This window comes from Plectropomus leopardus, chromosome 5 (genome assembly GCF_026936395.1).
Source record: "Plectropomus leopardus strain MGB_pleo_1.0 chromosome 5, ASM2693639v1, whole genome shotgun sequence".
Lineage (NCBI taxonomy): Eukaryota > Metazoa > Chordata > Actinopteri > Perciformes > Serranidae > Plectropomus > Plectropomus leopardus.
Genome location: NC_142180.1, coordinates 849,284 through 868,553, shown reverse-complemented (window position 1 = coordinate 868,553; position 19,270 = coordinate 849,284). Strand labels below are relative to the sequence as shown.

The 19,270-nt window shown below is 41.5% G+C and overlaps 1 protein-coding gene across 7 annotated transcripts in view; it reads right to left on the bottom strand.

Moving 5' to 3' along the window:
- Window positions 1-19,270, bottom strand: part of szt2 (SZT2 subunit of KICSTOR complex) — a 191,834-nt gene that overhangs the window by 113,733 nt on the left and 58,831 nt on the right. For 5 of the 7 annotated variants that reach the window (XM_088077346.1, XM_088077350.1, XM_088077348.1 and 2 more), the window contains exons 27-38: window positions 16,037-16,084; window positions 13,956-14,083; window positions 12,246-12,513; window positions 9,437-9,611; window positions 9,087-9,179; window positions 8,648-8,726; window positions 6,249-6,539; window positions 5,958-6,093; window positions 5,050-5,166; window positions 4,869-4,938; window positions 3,210-3,395; window positions 154-363 (exon numbers count right to left, since the gene is read on the bottom strand). In XM_088077346.1, coding sequence (XP_087933472.1) covers window positions 154-363; window positions 3,210-3,395; window positions 4,869-4,938; window positions 5,050-5,166; window positions 5,958-6,093; window positions 6,249-6,539; window positions 8,648-8,726; window positions 9,087-9,179; window positions 9,437-9,611; window positions 12,246-12,513; window positions 13,956-14,083; window positions 16,037-16,084 — 1,801 coding nt within the window. The remainder of the gene's footprint in view (window positions 1-153; window positions 364-3,209; window positions 3,396-4,868; window positions 4,939-5,049; window positions 5,167-5,957; window positions 6,094-6,248; window positions 6,540-8,647; window positions 8,727-9,086; window positions 9,180-9,436; window positions 9,612-12,245; window positions 12,514-13,955; window positions 14,084-16,036; window positions 16,085-19,270) is intronic. The other 2 variants (XM_088077347.1, XM_088077351.1) reach the window with 1 other exon arrangement.

Below are 19,270 nucleotides of genomic sequence, written 5' to 3'. Positions count from 1 at the left end.
GCTCCAGTTTGTTGATATGAATAAATATTTGATCCAAGGAGCTAGAACTGACTATCACTGCATACCTCAATCTAAATAAAAAAACACAATATGCAGACATCAACTGTTTTGTTATTAATGCACATGAGTGAGAGATGTTGGATATGACCATGCCTGAGTCTCTGCTTCACTCTCCAGCATCACCTCCTCCACCTGTGCTCCAGTACTGCAGAAGGCTGGGTGTTGTGGGGGGTTTGCGGTGCTCTCAGACAGCCTCTTGGTGGCGTGGATCCTATGAGGGTGCAGTCTGCTTAGGGACATGTAGTAGAAGCTGTCCTGCTCTCCATTCAACACGTAGCCAGAGAAAGAGATTCTGCGGAACTCCTGCAGGATCACACAACATCCAATCAGATATCCTGAGTATGATCCCAAACACTGATAAAAGATGTGTGCTCCACTACACACACGTTCAGAGAATTCTCTTACTGCACCATGAACACACAACTCACTGCATTCTCACTAGTATATTGGTATTCAGGATGAGAGGTGTAAATATGCAGGTTAAAATCTCCATTCACTGACCACATGTCAACATCTGAACACCACAAATATGCAATTAGAATTCTAGCTGATGAGTTGTAATGTTCTTTAAATAAATCACAAAAATGAAAGGCATCTGTGTGTCATCAAAATGTTTGGCTTAGTTTCACAAGTTTCTTTAATGTCTGGTAAAGTCAGCTGCTGGCTGAGATAAACCAACCAGCAGAACCTGTAGACAGTCACACAGAGTACAGGAGCACAGAGGACAGAGGACGGAGCACAGAGGACAGGAGCACAGAGGAAAGAGGACGGAGCACAGAGTACAGGAGCACAGAGTACAGGAGCACAGAGTACAGGAGCACAGAGGACAGAGGACGGAGCACAGAGTACAGGAGCACAGAGGACAGAGGACGGAGCACAGAGGACAGGAGCACAGAGGAAAGAGGACGGAGCACAGAGGACAGGAGCACAGAGTACAGGAGCACAGAGGACAGAGGACGGAGCACAGAGGACAGGAGCACAGAGGACAGAGGACGGAGCACAGAGGACAGGAGCACAGAGTACAGGAGCACAGAGGACGCAGCACAGAGGACAGGAGCACAGAGTACAGGAGCACAGAGGACAGAGGACGGAGCACAGAGGCCAGAGGACAAAGGAAAGGCGGACAGGAGGACAGAGGACAGGAGGACAAAGCGCAGAGGACAGGAGCACAGAGGACAGAGGACAGGGGCACAGCAGACACATGACAGGAGCACAGCGGCACAGAGGACAGTGGACAGGAACACAAAACGCAGGACAGAAGGACAGAGCACAGAGGACAGCGGACAGGAGCACAGAGGAAAGGAAGATGGAGGACAGGAGCACAAAACACAGAGGACAGGAGGACAGAGGACAGAAGCACAGCAGACAGGAGCACAGAGGACAGTGGACAGGAGCATAGCGGACAGTGGGCAAGAGGACAGAGCACAGAGGACAGGAGGACAGTGCACAGCGGACAGGAGGACAGAGCACAGAGGACAGCGGACAGGAACACAGAGGACAGGAGGACAGAGGACAAGAGGACAAAACACAGAGGACAGTGGACAGGAGCATAGCGGACAGTGGGCAGGAGGACAAAGCTCAGAGGAGAGGAGGACAGTGGACAGGAGCACAGAGGACAGGAGGACGGAGGACAGGAGGACAAAACACAGAGGACAGTGGACAGGAGCATAGCTGACAGTGAGCAGGAGGACAGAGCACAGAGGACAAGAGGACAGTGGACAGGAGCACAAAACAAAGAGGACAGGAGGACAGAAGCACAGCAGACAGGAGCACAGAGGACAGTGGACAGGAGCATAGCGGACAGTGGGCAGGAGGACAGGAGGACAGTGCACAGAGGACAGGAGGACAGTGGACAGGAGCACAAACACAGATGTCAGAAGACAGAAGAACCTAACAACAACCATGCCTAGCTGTGCTGTCACCTGTTTGGGCTCTGAGACAGGACATAGGTGTGCTGGCTGGGAGGGGCGTGCATTATCTAAACCAACATGAAGCCAAAACCTGCAGGTCCTCTAATGTCCACTTGAGTTTAGCTCCAACAGTGAGTCTATCCCCAGAGAGGTTAACATGCTCGTGTTTACAGCCTGGAACAAAAAACTGTTTTGGTCTCTTTAGCTAATTTCAACATTCATGACAACTGTTTGGGGGGAGACTTTTTATATAACTCACCTTTTTACATATGATTAAGGCTTGAAGTTACAAATAATTAAAAATACTTAACCCTTTGAAACATGGACCAACATCACTTCCCTTCCCTTCAGACACCTTTCATGAGTATTTAAACCTTTAAACCCTGCATTAATTTGATTTCTTGGAAAACATGGGATAAAGGCAATGGGCAACTTGGTAAGACATGTTCTGCAAATTGCAAGATTTAGTAGATTTACAAAATTATTTTTAAAAAAGCTAAGGAATACAAGTCCACAAAACTTCAGAGCAATAGACTGTGCTGGCTGAGATTACTAAGGGTTGAGGGCATGGCTTCTTTGACTCACTCACAGGCTGAGGAGTAACCAGAGTCCGATCCTCTCCGCACTCTTCCACAGCTCCACCCTTTCATCCAAACATGGTCACTCTTGGCTCAAAAAAACGAGATGGCAGAGGCCAAAATGCCAAACTCAGGGCTTTAAAGCAGGAGTCCATAAACCAATGGGTAATGTCACAGTAGTTACATTCATTATTTACATGGTTTATGGTCTTTTAAACTTGGTTGTAATCCTAATATCTCACAGAGGATGAGGATCAGGTTCCCCCACTGATGTGTCATTTAACTGATGTACCTTGTCCACTTCTGCACAGTTAACATGACCGCCCCCCATGCTGTGGTGACAGTGATCTTGTCTGCTTTTTCAGTCTTAAACTGGGGCTGGATGAGTTCAGAATACTTATGATCTTGTTGACAGAGTTCAGCCAGGGACACTATTTGATTCTGTTCTCAGGAGGAATGAAGCAGAACCAGAGGTGCGGATGTTACAGCAGTCATCCAGAATTTATAGACCCATAGTTAAATCTGTAACTCTCTTTGTAATGAGAACATTCCTGGAGTTATGTGTGTGTGTGTGTGTGTGTGTGTGTGTGTGTGAGTGTGAGTGTGAGTGTGTGTGTGTGTGTGTGTGTGTGTGTGTGTGTGTGTGTGTGTGTGTCCATGCCTCTTTGAATTTTTCCAGAGACTGCTCTGGCCTGAAAACAAACTGAAGTGGGACATCTTCACAGTGACAGTGCTGTCGACCGCTGGAACGCAAAACATGCTCTGCTACTTTCTGCAGTGTGGCCGAGCTGATGACCCGAGAGTGACGCAGAGCGGACACAATCTCATCCTCCAGCAGCCAGCGGATCTGAAACACACAAAGAGAGAAACCAACAAAAGCTTATCACTGTTGTGTGTGTATGCAGTAGCAAAACTATGTCCCTTACAGTTTTCAGAGCAGAACAAACATAATCGTTTGAATAGCGATAAGGTGTAAAGACTGAAGCTTGCCAACAGTTCCTACAAGCTGCAATGTCCATTCCACAGATGCATTTACAATGTCCCTCTTTGACAATTAGATCCAAAAACATGATGATTGGTGACTTGATAATCTATAAAATCCTCCCAGAGTAAGGTTTAGCATAGAAAGTTCAGACTAACGCCAGCAAACAAACCAAAGGGTTTATTCACCATAACAACCTGCCTGTTATATCAGGATATGTATAAGGATAATGTAAAAGGGTGTCATCTCATTTTTTAAAATAGTCTCAACTTTTCTCTATTTTTAAGAAGTGTGCAGAGTGAGCTGAACCTGCCTCATGAGAAGGATCAGCTTCTGAGGAAGGCAACTCTGGCAAAAGATGTGGTCTCAAATTTCTAAGAACCTATGTCTAGGGCTGCCCCTGATGCATGTGATTGTGTCCAGCTGGCTTGGGCACACTGACCTAAACACACCTTTGACTGCTTCTCAGTGGAACACAATTTGGGGGTCGGCCCTGAGCTCCGACCTCCCTGAGATTTAGGTATATACAAAGGTAGAGACAGTTGTCCTCTAATCGGAAGGTCAGCGGTTCGATCCCCAGCTCCTCCAGGCAACAAGCCAAAGTGTCCTTGGGCAAGACACTGAATCCCAAATTGCTCCCGATGCTGCGTCATCGGTGTGTGAGTGCGTGCGAATGGTTTCTGAGTAGCAGGTGGCACCATAAACAATAGCCTCGGCCAACAGTGTGTGAATGTGTGTGTGAATGGGTGAATGTGACATGTAGTGTGAAAGTGCTTTGAATGTTCACAAAGACTAGAAAAGCGCTATACAAGTACAGTCCATTTACCATTTATAAGATTCTGTGTAGAGCGTATATAACCTGTTAGATCCAAATTGCCTTTTGGATTTTTCCTTGTTGAATGTGTGTTACCTCTAAAAGACAAAACTAACAATCAAACTGTTCATATAAAAAACTAAATGTGACAGAATGTGCCCTGTGTGGAGCGTGTGTATGCTCTGTAAGGTTCGCGATGACCTGACGGTTTCATTAGTTCTTGTGTATAGGTGGGAATGTAGGCTTGCTGGGATCTGCTAGAGTCTTTAAGCTAAAAGGCTTTCAGTTTCCCCTTTTGTAATTTCATACTCCATTTTCTAAACTGCTGAGGCTGTTTAAAGAATTGTTCAATAAATACATCTTTGGAAAAATGGAAATTCAGTCTAATTGAAATGTATGTGACAGCATACTGACTGGCTTGGTGTAACTGCATACCTTGGTAGAGTTACTCTTTTCTAGATGTATTTTGTTTGGTATTGTTGTGTTGCTGTTGTGACAGCTTACACTTAGAAAATAAGACTCACCTTGTCAATTGTGGCCAGAATTGCTAACTTGTGAAGAACTGGAAGTTTGGATAAGGGATCCCCAGAGACCCTGATGAAAGACAAATCACATCACGTCAGAAAAACAAATTCCTCTGCTGACTGACAGAATCAGAGTCAATCAGAGAGTCCAGCTCAGTATGGTCCTGTTGGACAAACTCACCCATCAACACCAGCTCCCCTGAGATTGTCCAACACTGCCATCAGCTCCTCATCAGAGCGATAGGACGAGGGCTGTCCTGGTGAACGATTCAGGGACACACTGCTCTCTGAGGCGTACCTGCACACATAGAGGGGATCTGACCAGTCACACCATGCTCTCATCATTCACACTTGCAGCATTGAATCAAATTATGGTCACCAGAAGACATTTAGGTTCTGGATGTAGAAGTACAAAGCTAAATGAAAATTCATGTTGCTCACCTGTATTTCTTCTACCTTTTATAAAGTCAATATATTGTTGCCATTTTGATTAAAAATTTGCTGAAACGATTTGTCAGTTATCCAAATAAATACCAATTCTCTGTAAATGGAATTCTCCATTAACTATTTTAACTCTATCCAGGATTCCCACATATTTTTATGAACAAAATTTCCAAATTTTTCCATGACATTTCAAAGACCCCTGATAAAGCTGTGGGAACCCTGTGTATCTCACACTATTCCACTAACTGACAGTTGAAGGATGTAACACACCAAGGAATGTAGCATTGTGCTGACAGATGCAAGGATAGACAAGGCTGACAGCCATTTTAAACACAAATACAAGAAGGTTCCAATTAAAAAAAAAAAAAAGAAAAAGAAAATCATCATTACCAAAGTTTTATGAGAAAGGAAATGAATTCTACATGTTTTGTTAGGTCTCTGCGATAAACACAATGCATTTTGGTGCATGTACATTTGTTTGTTTACAAGAAAACTCCACACAGTACCTTAAAGCTGTGATCAGGAAGAAGATGCGAATCAGAAGATTAAAAAACTGAAAGCAAACGTCATATCCAAAAGCCTTGTGGAATTCTCCTCTCTTGCAAACCTGCTGAGTAGTGTCTTTTTGCTCACACTTTTACTCACCTGTTGTGATGGAAATCAGCCATGACTTCAATCTCAAGAGGTAGTGTCAGGACAAAAATATCTAATGTGACTGAGAGCTCATTCAAATCCACGGAGCGTAAGGCCTCAGTATTCTCCAGGCACGAAATAATCTCACCTACAATCACAAAACAAAAGTTAACACTGCAACTAAAGCATACGTTTAAGTATAACAGATATTTTACTGGGGGAGGATAGAAAGACAAACTGAGAAAACTGTTGTTTTGAGGATATGATGAAGGCTGTAACATTTGAACTGCCTGGTTTACTCACCGAGGCAGGTAGGCAGTGTTTGTATGGGCATGGACCCATGGCAGCTTTTCATATTGACGGAACACGTAACATGAACAAACAGCGGCGGCATGTCCAGCTGTGGCCCCTCAGGATCCAACAGGGAGTCCCCATCCAGAATGCTAAAGGAGTCCTGGTCCTGGTTGACAGTGTTCGAGTCTGACAGGGACTGGTCATCACCCTCTCCATGGGAATTTGTGCCTGGGTGCTCCTCGTACTCCACCACCAAATCTGTGTCGCTCTCTGTCATGATGCAGCAGCCTGACACGTTTTCTACACACAAAACAATACCCTGCTCACTGTCAGATCACTAGATGAGGAGCACAATTTAGTCTCTCAAATGTGGTTAAAAAATGAAATGACCATAAGGCATTGTTATCACACCAAAAAAGGGAAGATTTTAGATGAGATATTGTATTTAGGCTGTGCTTAAGGAAATCTAGAATGCTTTGGTTTTCCAAAAAGTCATTCCCAGACAAAGAGGTGCACATACTGTGTATTATCTTACACTGTGGTGTGTGATGTGTGCTTTTGGGAGGTGTAGTGCAGTGCATAAACTATTGTCAACACTATCACAGATAGAGAGCATATGAAAATGAAGACGTGTTTTACAGCTGATGTCTCTGAGCAAATTACCCCATAATACTCTTCGGTGGGCTTCTGAAACATGCCATCTCTTCAAAATCTTGTTTCTAAGTCATTCTTAGAAAATTAGGAACAGTTGTGAAGCACTTAACTGATAATATATTATTAGATATGCTCTTTAAGCTGTTAAAGGGAAAATTCAAAAATGTTCAACCAGTTTTGTATCTAAACAGCGTGGGTAGTATGCGCAGATGAACTGTGTTGAACTTCCCTTCATCTAACCAGTGCTAGCGTTCTCTCACCATAGCAAAAATCTGTAAGTTTGTGAGCAGGAAGTGGCGCCATCCTGCTTCCTGACAAGTGAAAACGGAGGCCGAATAAACGGAGGCCGAATAAACTGAGGCCAAACGGTAAAACTAAGCAGTCATGATCAAATACAAACCAAAATTCTGTTACAGCGTTGCATATTTCTCTCCTCAAATGTTTCCTAACATATTTCAGTTTACAGTTTAAACTGTAATATGAGATTACTGGCCACCATTGTTTCACACGGACCAGTGAGTCCACAATATGTCACCAACCAGCAGCAGCATCTGGTAAGGTAAGATGCATTCTGGTAGTTGTCAGTTTTCTACCTACTGGGCAAAGCATCCTTTCTTGGTTTTCTCTGGTCATGTGGCACCAATTTGAAAAGTATTTGTATCCTTCTACTGCATAGATGGCCTAGTTTTATGTAAAGACTCTATATCTGTGAAATATTTCTTTAAAGATGACCCAGTGTCTCCAGCAACACAAATACAAAATCAACTCTTCACCTCTCTTTACATTGTTAGCCAGATTACTTTGACCTAACCTCACTTATCCTTAATCAGCTACACTTAAAGGAATACTTTACCTCCTAAATGATTATTTGTATATCAGTTTCTCACTCTGTTACCTTGAATTCTTCTTGCATGCCTCCATGAAAACAACAAACATACTGATTTATTATCGGTTGGAGACTGTGTTTAACAACAGTGTTACTGAATCACAACATCCACTTACAAACTCTTATGCAATTTGTGCAGTATAATCGAAATCTCATTGACCCTGCCAGATGCTCAGTACTTCCCAAACAGACAGCCCTTTCCAACAGGATCTAAACCTAGAGTGAAACTGATCTGGGCTCTCTTTAGAGCCAGACTCCATTGATAAAACACAGTCATTTTACCTAACTGGACACAGGAGCAGCTGCTCTACCACAGCCGCAATCTGTTTGTTTGTGTTGTGTGATTTAAAGCTCAGTATAATGAAGATGTGCTTTGAGTGGTCTATCTCAAAAGCATTGTAGTTTGTAGTTACATCTGCAATTGCATATTTAGGGTAGTCAGATTCTCTTTTCCTCAGCCCTTCTGAATTCTCCTTCACACTTGATCCAGACATTTTCCCTCATGGTCAAGAGAAAACCCCAACTCAACTTCATCTAACTTACATTAGCCATCCTGCTAATCTAACTTAACTGATGAACTTTCCTTTATGTCAAGTTAATCAGATTTTTGTAATCTTACTTCTTTCATAATGTGCAATGCAACTGATGGAAGCTTCATAAAACATGAAATTCTGTCACTGAAATGAGACTCCTATAATATTTCTTTTTCAGTTTTTACATTTGTTGTTACTTTGAGAAGCACTTTTCTGAATAACACTGCCTTAACATTCCAGCTAACGTTGACTGCATCATCACAATTAAACTGTATAACTGAAGGCCTATGTTAAAAACACCTGTTTGAAGCTAATCATCTCTGTACGAAGCTCACCATCCTCTGTAGCTGGCTCAGCTTCTGACACCAGCTCCTCACTCGGCCTCCTCCCTCGCACGTCGGCCTCAGAGTCCTCCTGAGGAGATAAACACACAGTGCAATGCCTCATCCAGCCTGATCCTCAGCAGCACTAACGTAACCCAAGCCAAAGCTGACACATGCATATGCATGTTTAGTGACCTACACAAATCATCACACAACCATCATTTACATACAGTATCTCACAGTAGATTTTTATTTTATTGAATAAAAAATACTGATTTTTTAAAATTGTTTCTCCAGCCAATATTGATCCAGAGACATTTCCTTTCCCCCTGTAATCTGATATTTATTTTCATCTTGAGTGATAATATGATGTAACAGTAAAGACAGTCTGCGGAACACAAGCAGTTACTAACAACAGTTAGAATGGCAAACTACAAACTGATGAACATACCTCTTTCTTGCATGAGGGTGGGCAGTAGAAGTAGTAGTGTGGATTGGAGGCCACAGGTTTGAAATACTGAGACACAATCCCCATGAATTTATCCTGTGGAATAATTTTTTGAAGTATGACATCAGTTTCACCTAATTAGTTTATATGACCATGTAGCTGAACTGAATTGAGTTTATTCGGAACAATGCATTCTAACATAGTTCCAATACAGAGCATGAAACTGATGTGCCTCATAGAGAGTTTACAACCATTGGTAATTTAGTCACTAATTACTCAAAGGAGGGTCTAAATGAAAGGAACGACCAGGTTTACTCTCAAAATATGTAACTCATGAAGTATTCAGACAATACCTGGATGATGTTGTGCAGATCTGGATACATTTCACACTTGGGCTGGGTTTGAAGAAGTGTCAGAGGGAACTCTGTGATTGTAGTTGTCTTGGACTCCTCCAGGATCAGTGGAGATGTGGGAGCAGAGGACTTCCCTCTGGATTCAGCTTCAATGGCATCCTCCATTTCCACCTCACTGAATTAGGAGCATTATACATAATGTTAACAGTCGTAACGAAACCAGCTGTCAGACATACTGTCATAAAGTCAGAGTCACTAATGCTGCCAAAAGCATTGATTCATGTTTTGTCCACATGGTGGCAGCAATACAGGCTGTTTACACACAACTGACATGTTTTCAGCCTGTAAAGTTGGTAAGGGGATCATGTCAGCAAACTGTTTCCTAATGACACACAATGACACATAATCCACAGATCTTATTGTGGGCAGTTTCTTGTAGGTACTCTTTTCTTTTTATGACCACCTGCTGTGGTGTAGTGCTGGTTAATGAGATGTAGATGGGTACGTTACAGAGGAGGAAGATGGTACACTCTCTGTATATTCCAATGGCTTTTAGGCTGATGATGGGCATCCTGTGAATGGCCAGAAAAAGGAGGTGGGTATAGCCTGTATACCTGCATATACCCTCCACTATAGCAGTGCCACCAACCTTTTTGAAGCACAGCAGGGAGCATGTGTCTACTCACGCAAGAGAGGCTTGTGCTCGTAACAGCGCAAGATGTAAACATCCATGGTGTCCTCCTCAGCTGAGCTGTAATGTTAGCTAGTTCAGTGGTGCTAGGTGAGCTAGCAGTAGATGCATGCTTTCTTCTGCATGATGATACAGACAGCAGGTACCACCTCACAGCACTATGCCTCCACAAACCAGTGACCATCAACCCCCATGTCTGTCCAGACTCAGATATAGCCATGACAGTAGATAATGTGTCTTATATGGATACTGCAGGAAAGAAGCTAAATATTCTAAAACAACCCATTAGAACAGAAGGTCTGTACAATTTCAAGGCACCCAAGATCAGCGTCACCGATTCAGTATCCATCGCCCCTTCTGTTCCTCAGTTATGGCTATGAAGTAATGGACAGAGATGTGATTATACAGAACATAATTATGCCAGTTGAAGTTGACTTTTTGATACAAAATCTTTTACTTTATTAATCATTTTATCCTCTTAGAAATTTGTGTGAAATTGTGTCATAATAAGTGTACAAATTATCGAGTTATGGCCAAAAACATGTTTTCCACTTGAATGAGTCAGACAAAAGGTCACTGTGGCCTTGACCTTTGATCTACAAAATCTGATGAGGTCATCCTTGAGTCCAAGTGGACATTTGTGCCAAATATAAAGAAATTCCCTCAAGGTGCTCTTGAAATATTGCGATCATGAGAATGGGATGGACAGACGGTCATACATACTAGCACAGAGACAAAAAAATAGTTCTGACATGATTACATTGGTGCTAACACATGTCAATCAAGTTAAATCAATCTGTGCCAAATTTCAGTACCGGAGGGCACATCTGGGTAGTAACACAGGGTTCAGATAGGAAGCAAAAGTGCCATGATGTGTCCTAAAGCTGAAGCAATTTCACCATGTTAACTTCTTTCTCTCCTCTAATCTCTGCCTTTATCTGCATCTCTGCTCCAATTCTCTTCTGCTCTGAAAAAGACAAATTATGCAAATTTCTCTTTATTTTCTTAATCCTATTTTCAAGAACTTGACTGAAGCCATCAGCCAATCATCTCAAGACTGGCAGGATCACCTATGGACTTCACTGAGGAAATTTTAATACTGTGTGCACATGTGCACATGTTTCTGTACACAGGGTGCCCGCAGTACCAACTGAACTACTGGGCGCCCCAGCTACAGGGATTCTTATTAAATTCTATTTGCACAACCAAGGATCATGACTCAGACTATGGATTTAATTTGGTAATGATTGCTTAAAGTAGGCATGACTTACGACATGTATACATTTTTATTTCAAATTGCAAATGCTAAAAAATCATAAATCACCAGTATGTCCTGAGAAAAAATCCTGCAACTATGGTCAATTCAGGAGTCCATCACTATATTTACGAATATGCTAAATAAATTAACATCTATATATCCACAAGTCTCCATTCAAATGCTACCAAAATCTACACAGACATCTTTTTGTGATTTAGACAAAAAAAAAAATCACCAAAATATTGGCAAAATATGCCAAAAACCAGCAGAATGATGGAATCATAATGCAGAATTTTATCACCAACACTTTATCTGTTTTGATTTTAAGGCTTAAAAAGACAAAAAAAAGTTTCACAAATGTGATATTAGTGCTTATTTAATATTTAAATGTTTCAATAACAGTTCAATCAGGAACTCAACTGTGTTGCAGAAATGCACATTTTTAAGAACTCCTTTCATTACTTATCATAATGTCACCTTCATTGACTGTGACTGTGAATGAAGTTCCATCAGTCAGTAGTTGATTGTGTGCATGTATGAATGTGAATAAGAGTGGTCATGTGCACATGTGCACGTTCACTAACCTCAGTGGGACAAGTAAAACCTGAACACAACTACAGTAAAGTAGTGTCTGCACACTGCAGCCACAGCACCCTTTAATCTCAGCAGAGACTGTTTTACCAGCTCCAGGTCTGCGTGAGCTTTGGATAAACACCTGAACATAGGGATTTACGTATGTTATCATCTTATTGTTTGTTGCCTTACACCCTGTATACTCATACAATCGACTCTTCATTCCTCTGGCTCTATATTAGAAACTATAAAGTTATGTTTAGTATGGTAAACACACAGTGTATTACCTGGACGAGGAGGCCACGGCAGCTCTGTCATCAGGTCGGTCCTCCTCAACCTCTCCGATGATAAAGGTGGGAGGGCTCTTTAAGGGTTTAGGATTCCCTCCCCATCCTGGAGTTCCACCATGCTCCCTGAAGACTCTAATGTGTCCACAGAGAGTCTGCAGGAAGGAAGTGACGTCGATCTCCTGCAGGGATTCCTCACAGTAGTCCATGGCCATCAGGACATCCTGGGAGCTGATGTTGTAGGACTGCTGCAGGCTGCGGTACACACCTGACCAACACAGTGTTCCACATGTTATGTCACACAGCCACTGATTTTATTTCGATTTTAAAAGACCACTCTGTGCGCACAGCTTTGTTTCACAAATATAACTGCCTGTTATTTTCAGCATTAACATCAGTGCAACTTAGCAACTAGTCAACCTCAAACAAACCTGTTTATTTTTTGGTATTCAAACCAAAGTCAATCACAGCTGACAGTTTGACTTGTGGTGCAATTATCCTCATACACACACATACAGGAAGCTGGCACTGCAAACAAAGTCTTAAATACTAATGTCTGTTAAATGTGTTCAATAGAAAGAAGTTTGATGTATTGGATCCTTGTGTCTCCCCTGTATGATGACAGTCTCCCCAGGTCTTGTACACAGATTACTGAATTTTACAAGTGGATGACAGAGGCTAATGCCAACGTGTATCAAGAGAAAAAAAACATTGCCTGGTTCCAGACCTTTGAATCCACTCACTTGACACAAAATGGCCATTTTTCCATGATAATAAAAAACAATCAATGAGCGCCATAGGGGGACTAGAGATTAACCAATTAGCAACATGGGTGGGACTAACGCTGTTGTCAAGCTGTTGCCAAGCATTGTTTGACTCTGCGCTCCAGCCTAGCTTCATTTCTGTTTAAACACAAAAAGGCTTGGACCTTATTTTTGCCTTGGAAGTGGAAATGTGGGCTGCCCTGAGTTTCACTGGTGAGGCTTATTGTGAGACTGCATGTCTCCAGTAGAACCTGCATGTGTTTGGACAACCATGCTAAACACTGAACCCCCCCATCAGTGCTGACATCAGGACTGACAGATTGTTGGTAATTTGTAGACATTGAGATGAATGTAAATCAGATGAGCCTAACTGTCTCTCAAGCACATGCTTGTTGAGTGACATATGCACATGTATTCGTAAAAAAAAGAAATTATTCTATCCATCAATTATCTTCGCATAGTGATAAAATGTGGCAGCATGCTCCTAATCAGGCAGAACATGCAACCACAGATAGACAAATCACAGTTGTAGAGCATGCACAACTCGAAATGAGCTCTCACGCTGTTTATTAATGAGATTTTCAATGATTTAACCATGAATCGCCATTTGAGATTGGAAAAGTCGATTGCATATTATCTGTTATTTTTTTGATGCAGTAGAATTTTTAAAAGCTTTGATCTGTACATTTACCTGTGTGCTTGCACCTTCCTTTACATCTGATGCTATAAAGAAGTGCACAAATAGTCTATCCTCAGAGAGCAGTTTGGAGATAACCCATTTTCTATTGACAGGGTTTAATAAACGAGTCATACTGTAGACACTGGACTGGACCAGTGAAGATAAACTGTTTGGCTTTGTACTTTTATATTACTTGAATAATTTCTGACTAATAAAGCCTGAGCAAACAGGACTTCCTGTGAGTGTGTGTTGGTGGAGGGAGGTCACCTTTGACGTAGCTCTGGTGATAGTGCTCTTGCAGCAGGCTGCAGTAGTTGGTCAGTTCCTTGTGTTTGTGAGGCTGAGCCAGGAGGTCAGACCACGGGGATGGACTGCTGCGTTCCTGAGACAGTGACCTGCAGGGGGACGACAGTGCAGCAAACACACTGAGACAGGAAACAAATGTTACAGTTAGACTAATAAAGGATCTGCTGAACTGATTCATTTCATGTTTTTAATCTGATTCATGCTTATGGACATAACTTTAATTCCACATAATGTATGTGTATAGATACAATGTCAGATAAAAACAGACTATTCCCTCCCATGTAATTTTACATAAACATTTAGATAGCTCTAGCTCAAAACTCCACTTTAGCAAGCAAAGTCCAGGAGGCTAACCAGCCTGTGAGGGCTGAACCTGACAGCTCAATCTCCACTGTGCCTTTGAAGCTTTGGATTGGAAAAAATCATCAGGACAAAGACAGGGAAAAACATAAAACAGTTTAAAAAGACTTGAATTACCAAAGTGTTTCATCTCTGTAAAGCAAGGTGCCAAGAGTTTCACTCACAACATACTGCTGCAACAGACACAGCACAATTAGACCAAGCAGCAACCTCGATGCTTGAAAATGAAGCTGAGGCTGAAGAGCCAAAAACTATCGTTCCTCGAACAGTCAGTTGAGGCTGGCTCCAGACAGTCGATCCCAACAGACCCCCGAATTTAACTAGCCTAATAGACTTTACAGCAGAAACAAACATGTTTACAGCCTGATAAAAATAAACAGTTTCAGTCTCTATTGCTAATTTCAACATTCATTACAACTATACAGGGGGGTGAATTTTTATGTTCAAAACGCCAAACTTAAAGCTTTTAAAAACAGCAGTCCACAAACCAATGGGTGACAATTCCAATGGGTAAAGCTACGTCCATTACTTTATTTTATGCAGTTTATGAACTTGCTATTAAAAATACTGTATTCTAATATGTCTATAGTAAATCACTATGGTGTTTTAATCTGAATCCGATAGTGTAGTCTTGTTTTTCATTACATGTCATTTCATAAACTTGATCCCCATTTCCTCAGTGTATATGGTCTTCAAAGTTTCAAGTTATTTTTAAAAAAGTCAGGTTTAATGTTATTTGGAGCCATCCCTTGGTGATGGGATACCTGTTGGGAGTGTAGGCACTGCTAGATTTTATCCATATCTGCATGAAAGTCTATCATGTAGATATGGATACATATGTTGAGATATATATATATAATGCAGTGAACTAAAAGGCTCAGTCTGTAAAACATAATTACCAAAAGCTTACTGCTGTTTGGCCACTTGCAGAGGAAGGTTGGGGAGGAACTCCTCAACAACATGAAAACCAAACAACACTTAAAAAGCCTCATTGAACTGAGGGGAACAGCAGAGTGTGATCATTCTGGGTAAATTCATTAGCATGTCATTGTTCACACGTTTGACATTTTGTTAAGATAACATATGAATTAGTGTAGCTTCAACAAGAAAAAGATAAAGACAATCTGCAAGCTCCAAAGGCCCCACACAAGAAAGCAGCCGTCAGTATCAACTACAACTACGCTCCCTTTAGAGCGGACATTGCTCTGTGTATGTTGAGATATTCTAGAATGAAAAGCTTATATCTTGGCTCCCTGACTTCCTGATGATGATTATGAATATTTTTGGAAGAAATTTGTAAAGTCATGACAACTGCAGAAAAATACTAATGATTTATTGACCAGCGCTAAAAACCAGCATGTCACACACAATACACAGGGTCAATGACAAGTGTCAATACTCAACAGCACTCTAAGACTGAGCAGTGTGAAGAGGGACCTGATTCATTTTATGTTGTGTTCAGTGTGTTGCAGCACGGCACCTCCTGTGTGTACTATATGCAAGCCTGAGGAGGAAGCACAGACAGGCCTGGGGAAGGGGTTGGGGGGAGGTCTGTGGAGTCTACAATATTAGCAAAGCAACAACTTTTCACCCTATAGAAGAGAAGCGCATCCAGTGAAAGCTGAGCAGCACCTGAGCTCAGAAGGAAGGAGAGCAGAGCTGCAGAATCAAAGCAGGTCTACCTGAACGTCATCTGCTGACTCATCTCCCAGGACTCAGCATCTTGAGCTCTATTCTCACACGTGAAGATAATCAGAGAAACACACATTAACAGCTGGACTGCAACTGTCCTCTCACAACATTCATGGGTCAGTCATGTCATAATATGGAAAAATTACTCCATTAAAGGATAACCCATGCTTCTCACAACCCGAGTCTTCTTTATGTAGATTGGACCATCATTTCTATCAGTTATCAGTCATGATAATATTCTACTCACCAGGGTAATTACTGAGATCTTTGAACAAAGCAGCTTGACTACAACAAAGAAGTCAGGGGGTCAGAGAGTTTGTAAGCAACCCAACCTCCAGGTGATACAAACCACTTTCAGTCCACTATCAAAAAGTGCGTTGACATGCAGTAAAGTATCCGAGATTGGAGCCTTTGCCTGGTTTTGATCATATTTTGCATTTAATGTTTAATCCTGGTTACTTGTATCTCTGGACACATAATCATAACAGTATCCAGGTTTGTGATGGTCTGCCTGCAGGGTGTGCCCTGACCCCTGACTGTCTTAGCCACTCTTTTTTGTATCCACTGAGTTACCCAATTTATTAACAAATCAGAGGAAATTTGGCAGCGATCAGAACTACATTTTAGGAGATGTCCAAAAATTCACAATCGTCAACATTGTTATGAAACATATACTAAAAGTTTTGTAATGATTGAACTAAGGTTTGCTGATTTTAAGTCTGATTTGTGTTATGCCACACCCATCTTTTGTATTTGGAAATTTAAAATGGTGAAAATCTAGTTATTCGTACTTTGGTAGCACTTGAGGCAAATTTGTACTGTAAAGATGAATATTTTGTGTAAATCTGACTTACAGCATATGAGTTATGTCTTTTCAAAGTTTAACATTTTACCTATAGTTATAGCATCACCCTTACCCTCACCCTATTTTTGGGTTGCATTTGCACACAACCTCCAATCACTGGTGAAACATTCATGTATTTATGAGGTGTCAGCTCATGGGAATTTGCAAAAACATTTATAAGGAAGATTAAATATGATAAACCAGCACAAAGACAATAGCCTTGGAACTTGAACCCTAATAATTCAAATTGATGATGTAATGTGATGTAACGTAACGTGTAACAAAATGTCTTATGTAGCGTAGCGTGTAGCATAGTATACTGTAACTTAATATAACTTGGAAAAACACATGTTTCTATGTTTAGGAACAGTGAGAAGATCCTTAAGGCAAATTTGTGATATTGGACTTATAAATAAAATTGAACACATATATAAATATCAGGTAAAAAAAAAAATGCAACTCCTCCCACTTACATTTATACTTTATCATTTGGCAGATGCTTTTGATCTAAAGCAACGTACGAATGAAGTACAATCAAGCCACAGTAGACCAAGAAGCATTAGCCAAGTGCTGCAACAAGAAGTTCCAATTTCATGACACAACAGGGCTGCATAAAGTCACAAATGTAAGCATATACATAGTAAACAATTATAAGGGCTAGTGTGTGTAGGAGAGAGAAATAATAATAAAAAAAATTAAAATCATCTGATATCATCATATGTGCTACACTGTGGCACATATGATGATATTAGATCAAAGTTCTTCACACAAATTAAATGTAAATGCCAAGATTTTGATGTTCTCACTGACCTTTCAAAAATACAGTATATACTGGGGGAAAACAGTGTCTGTGTCATAGAAGCAGCGAGGTATGTTGGTGCATGTCACAGCCTACAAGACAACCTAAACAAGACATGACGTTTAGACTTCATTTCTCCTGCACATCTCACCTTTTGCTTATTTTTTTTTGTTAATCTCTGTTAATCATCTGTTTTGCTATATACAGTAGACATATCACACACACACACACACACACACACACAAAACAAAATGTTCTTGCTCTTTTTATTTATGCATCTATTTTTTTATCCAATGGATTGCTGTTGATTTAAATATTGTTATTAATTTTTTTTGTGTGTTTTTAAATTGTATCTGAGGCTTTGGCAATATTGTTTTACAAACATTCATGCTAATAAGGCAAACTGAATTGAAATTGAATTGAAAAATTGAGAGAGAGACACAGAGAGAGCGAGAGAGAAAGAGACAGAGAGAGAAACAAAGAGAAAGAGAGAGAGAGAGAGAGAGAGAGAGAGAGAGAGAGAGATCATTATAGGTAAGTTAGTTAAGTTACATTGCAAAAATCAGATGTATGTTGTCTTCCAAGGATCCTAAGCTACTAATACACACTTTCATTTTCTCCTGTTTAGATTATTGTGATTCTCTCAGCACATGCCACAGTCAAGCTGCTCTTAATAGTTTACAACTGGTTCAAAATGCAGCTGTAAAACTACTGACTAGGAAGAGCCATCAGTCCCACATAACTTTAGGTTAAGAAATTAACCCCGGTTCTCTGAAACATGAGTGAGATATCTCACTATGGGACATGCTCCCTGCGCTGTCCCCCAGAAGCTCTTCTGTACTACACCAGTCCTGACATTCCAGACAAACTTGACGTCTGCCCCCCCGAAGGAGGGACTTCCTCCTACTATAAGAGACTGACGTGTCTCTTCAGTCTAAGTAAGCACACCTCTTCCTCGCTCCAGGCAAAGAGGGTGGTCCACTGAGATACCTCAATCATGTTTCAGAGAACCAGGGTTAATTTCTTAACCTAAAGTTCTCTTTCAACACTCGTTTCGGTATCTCACCATGGGATATAGAGAGTCCCGTATTGCCAAACAAGCTTATCTTGAAGACTGGTATTAAAACTCTGCCAGCTAGACAGCCACAGTTGGTACTGAAGCCACACTTGAGACTGCATGTGACAGTGTAGGCGCAGTCACATCCAACCTAAAGAATCTGGTGAAAGTGTGGGGCATAGCTCAGGAGGCAGCCGCACATATCTGTTCAACAGAAACACCTCAAAATAACGCCCAAGACACGGCCATCCCACGAGTGAGCACGCAGACCAACGGGGGGTAGCAGCCCCTTGCTGTTATAGGCCATAGCAATAGCCCCTATGATCCTGTGTGACAAACACTGCTTCGTCAGGGGTTTTCCCACATGTGGCATAGCCCATGACACAAACAGCTGTTCAGACTTCCTGAAGCCAGCTGTCCTGTCAAGATAGGTGTGTAATGCGCGCCCAGGGCACAGTGAATTCAGCAGTTCCTGCTCCTGCGTGGTGAAAGGAGGAGGATGAAAAGCCGACAGTTCAATAGGG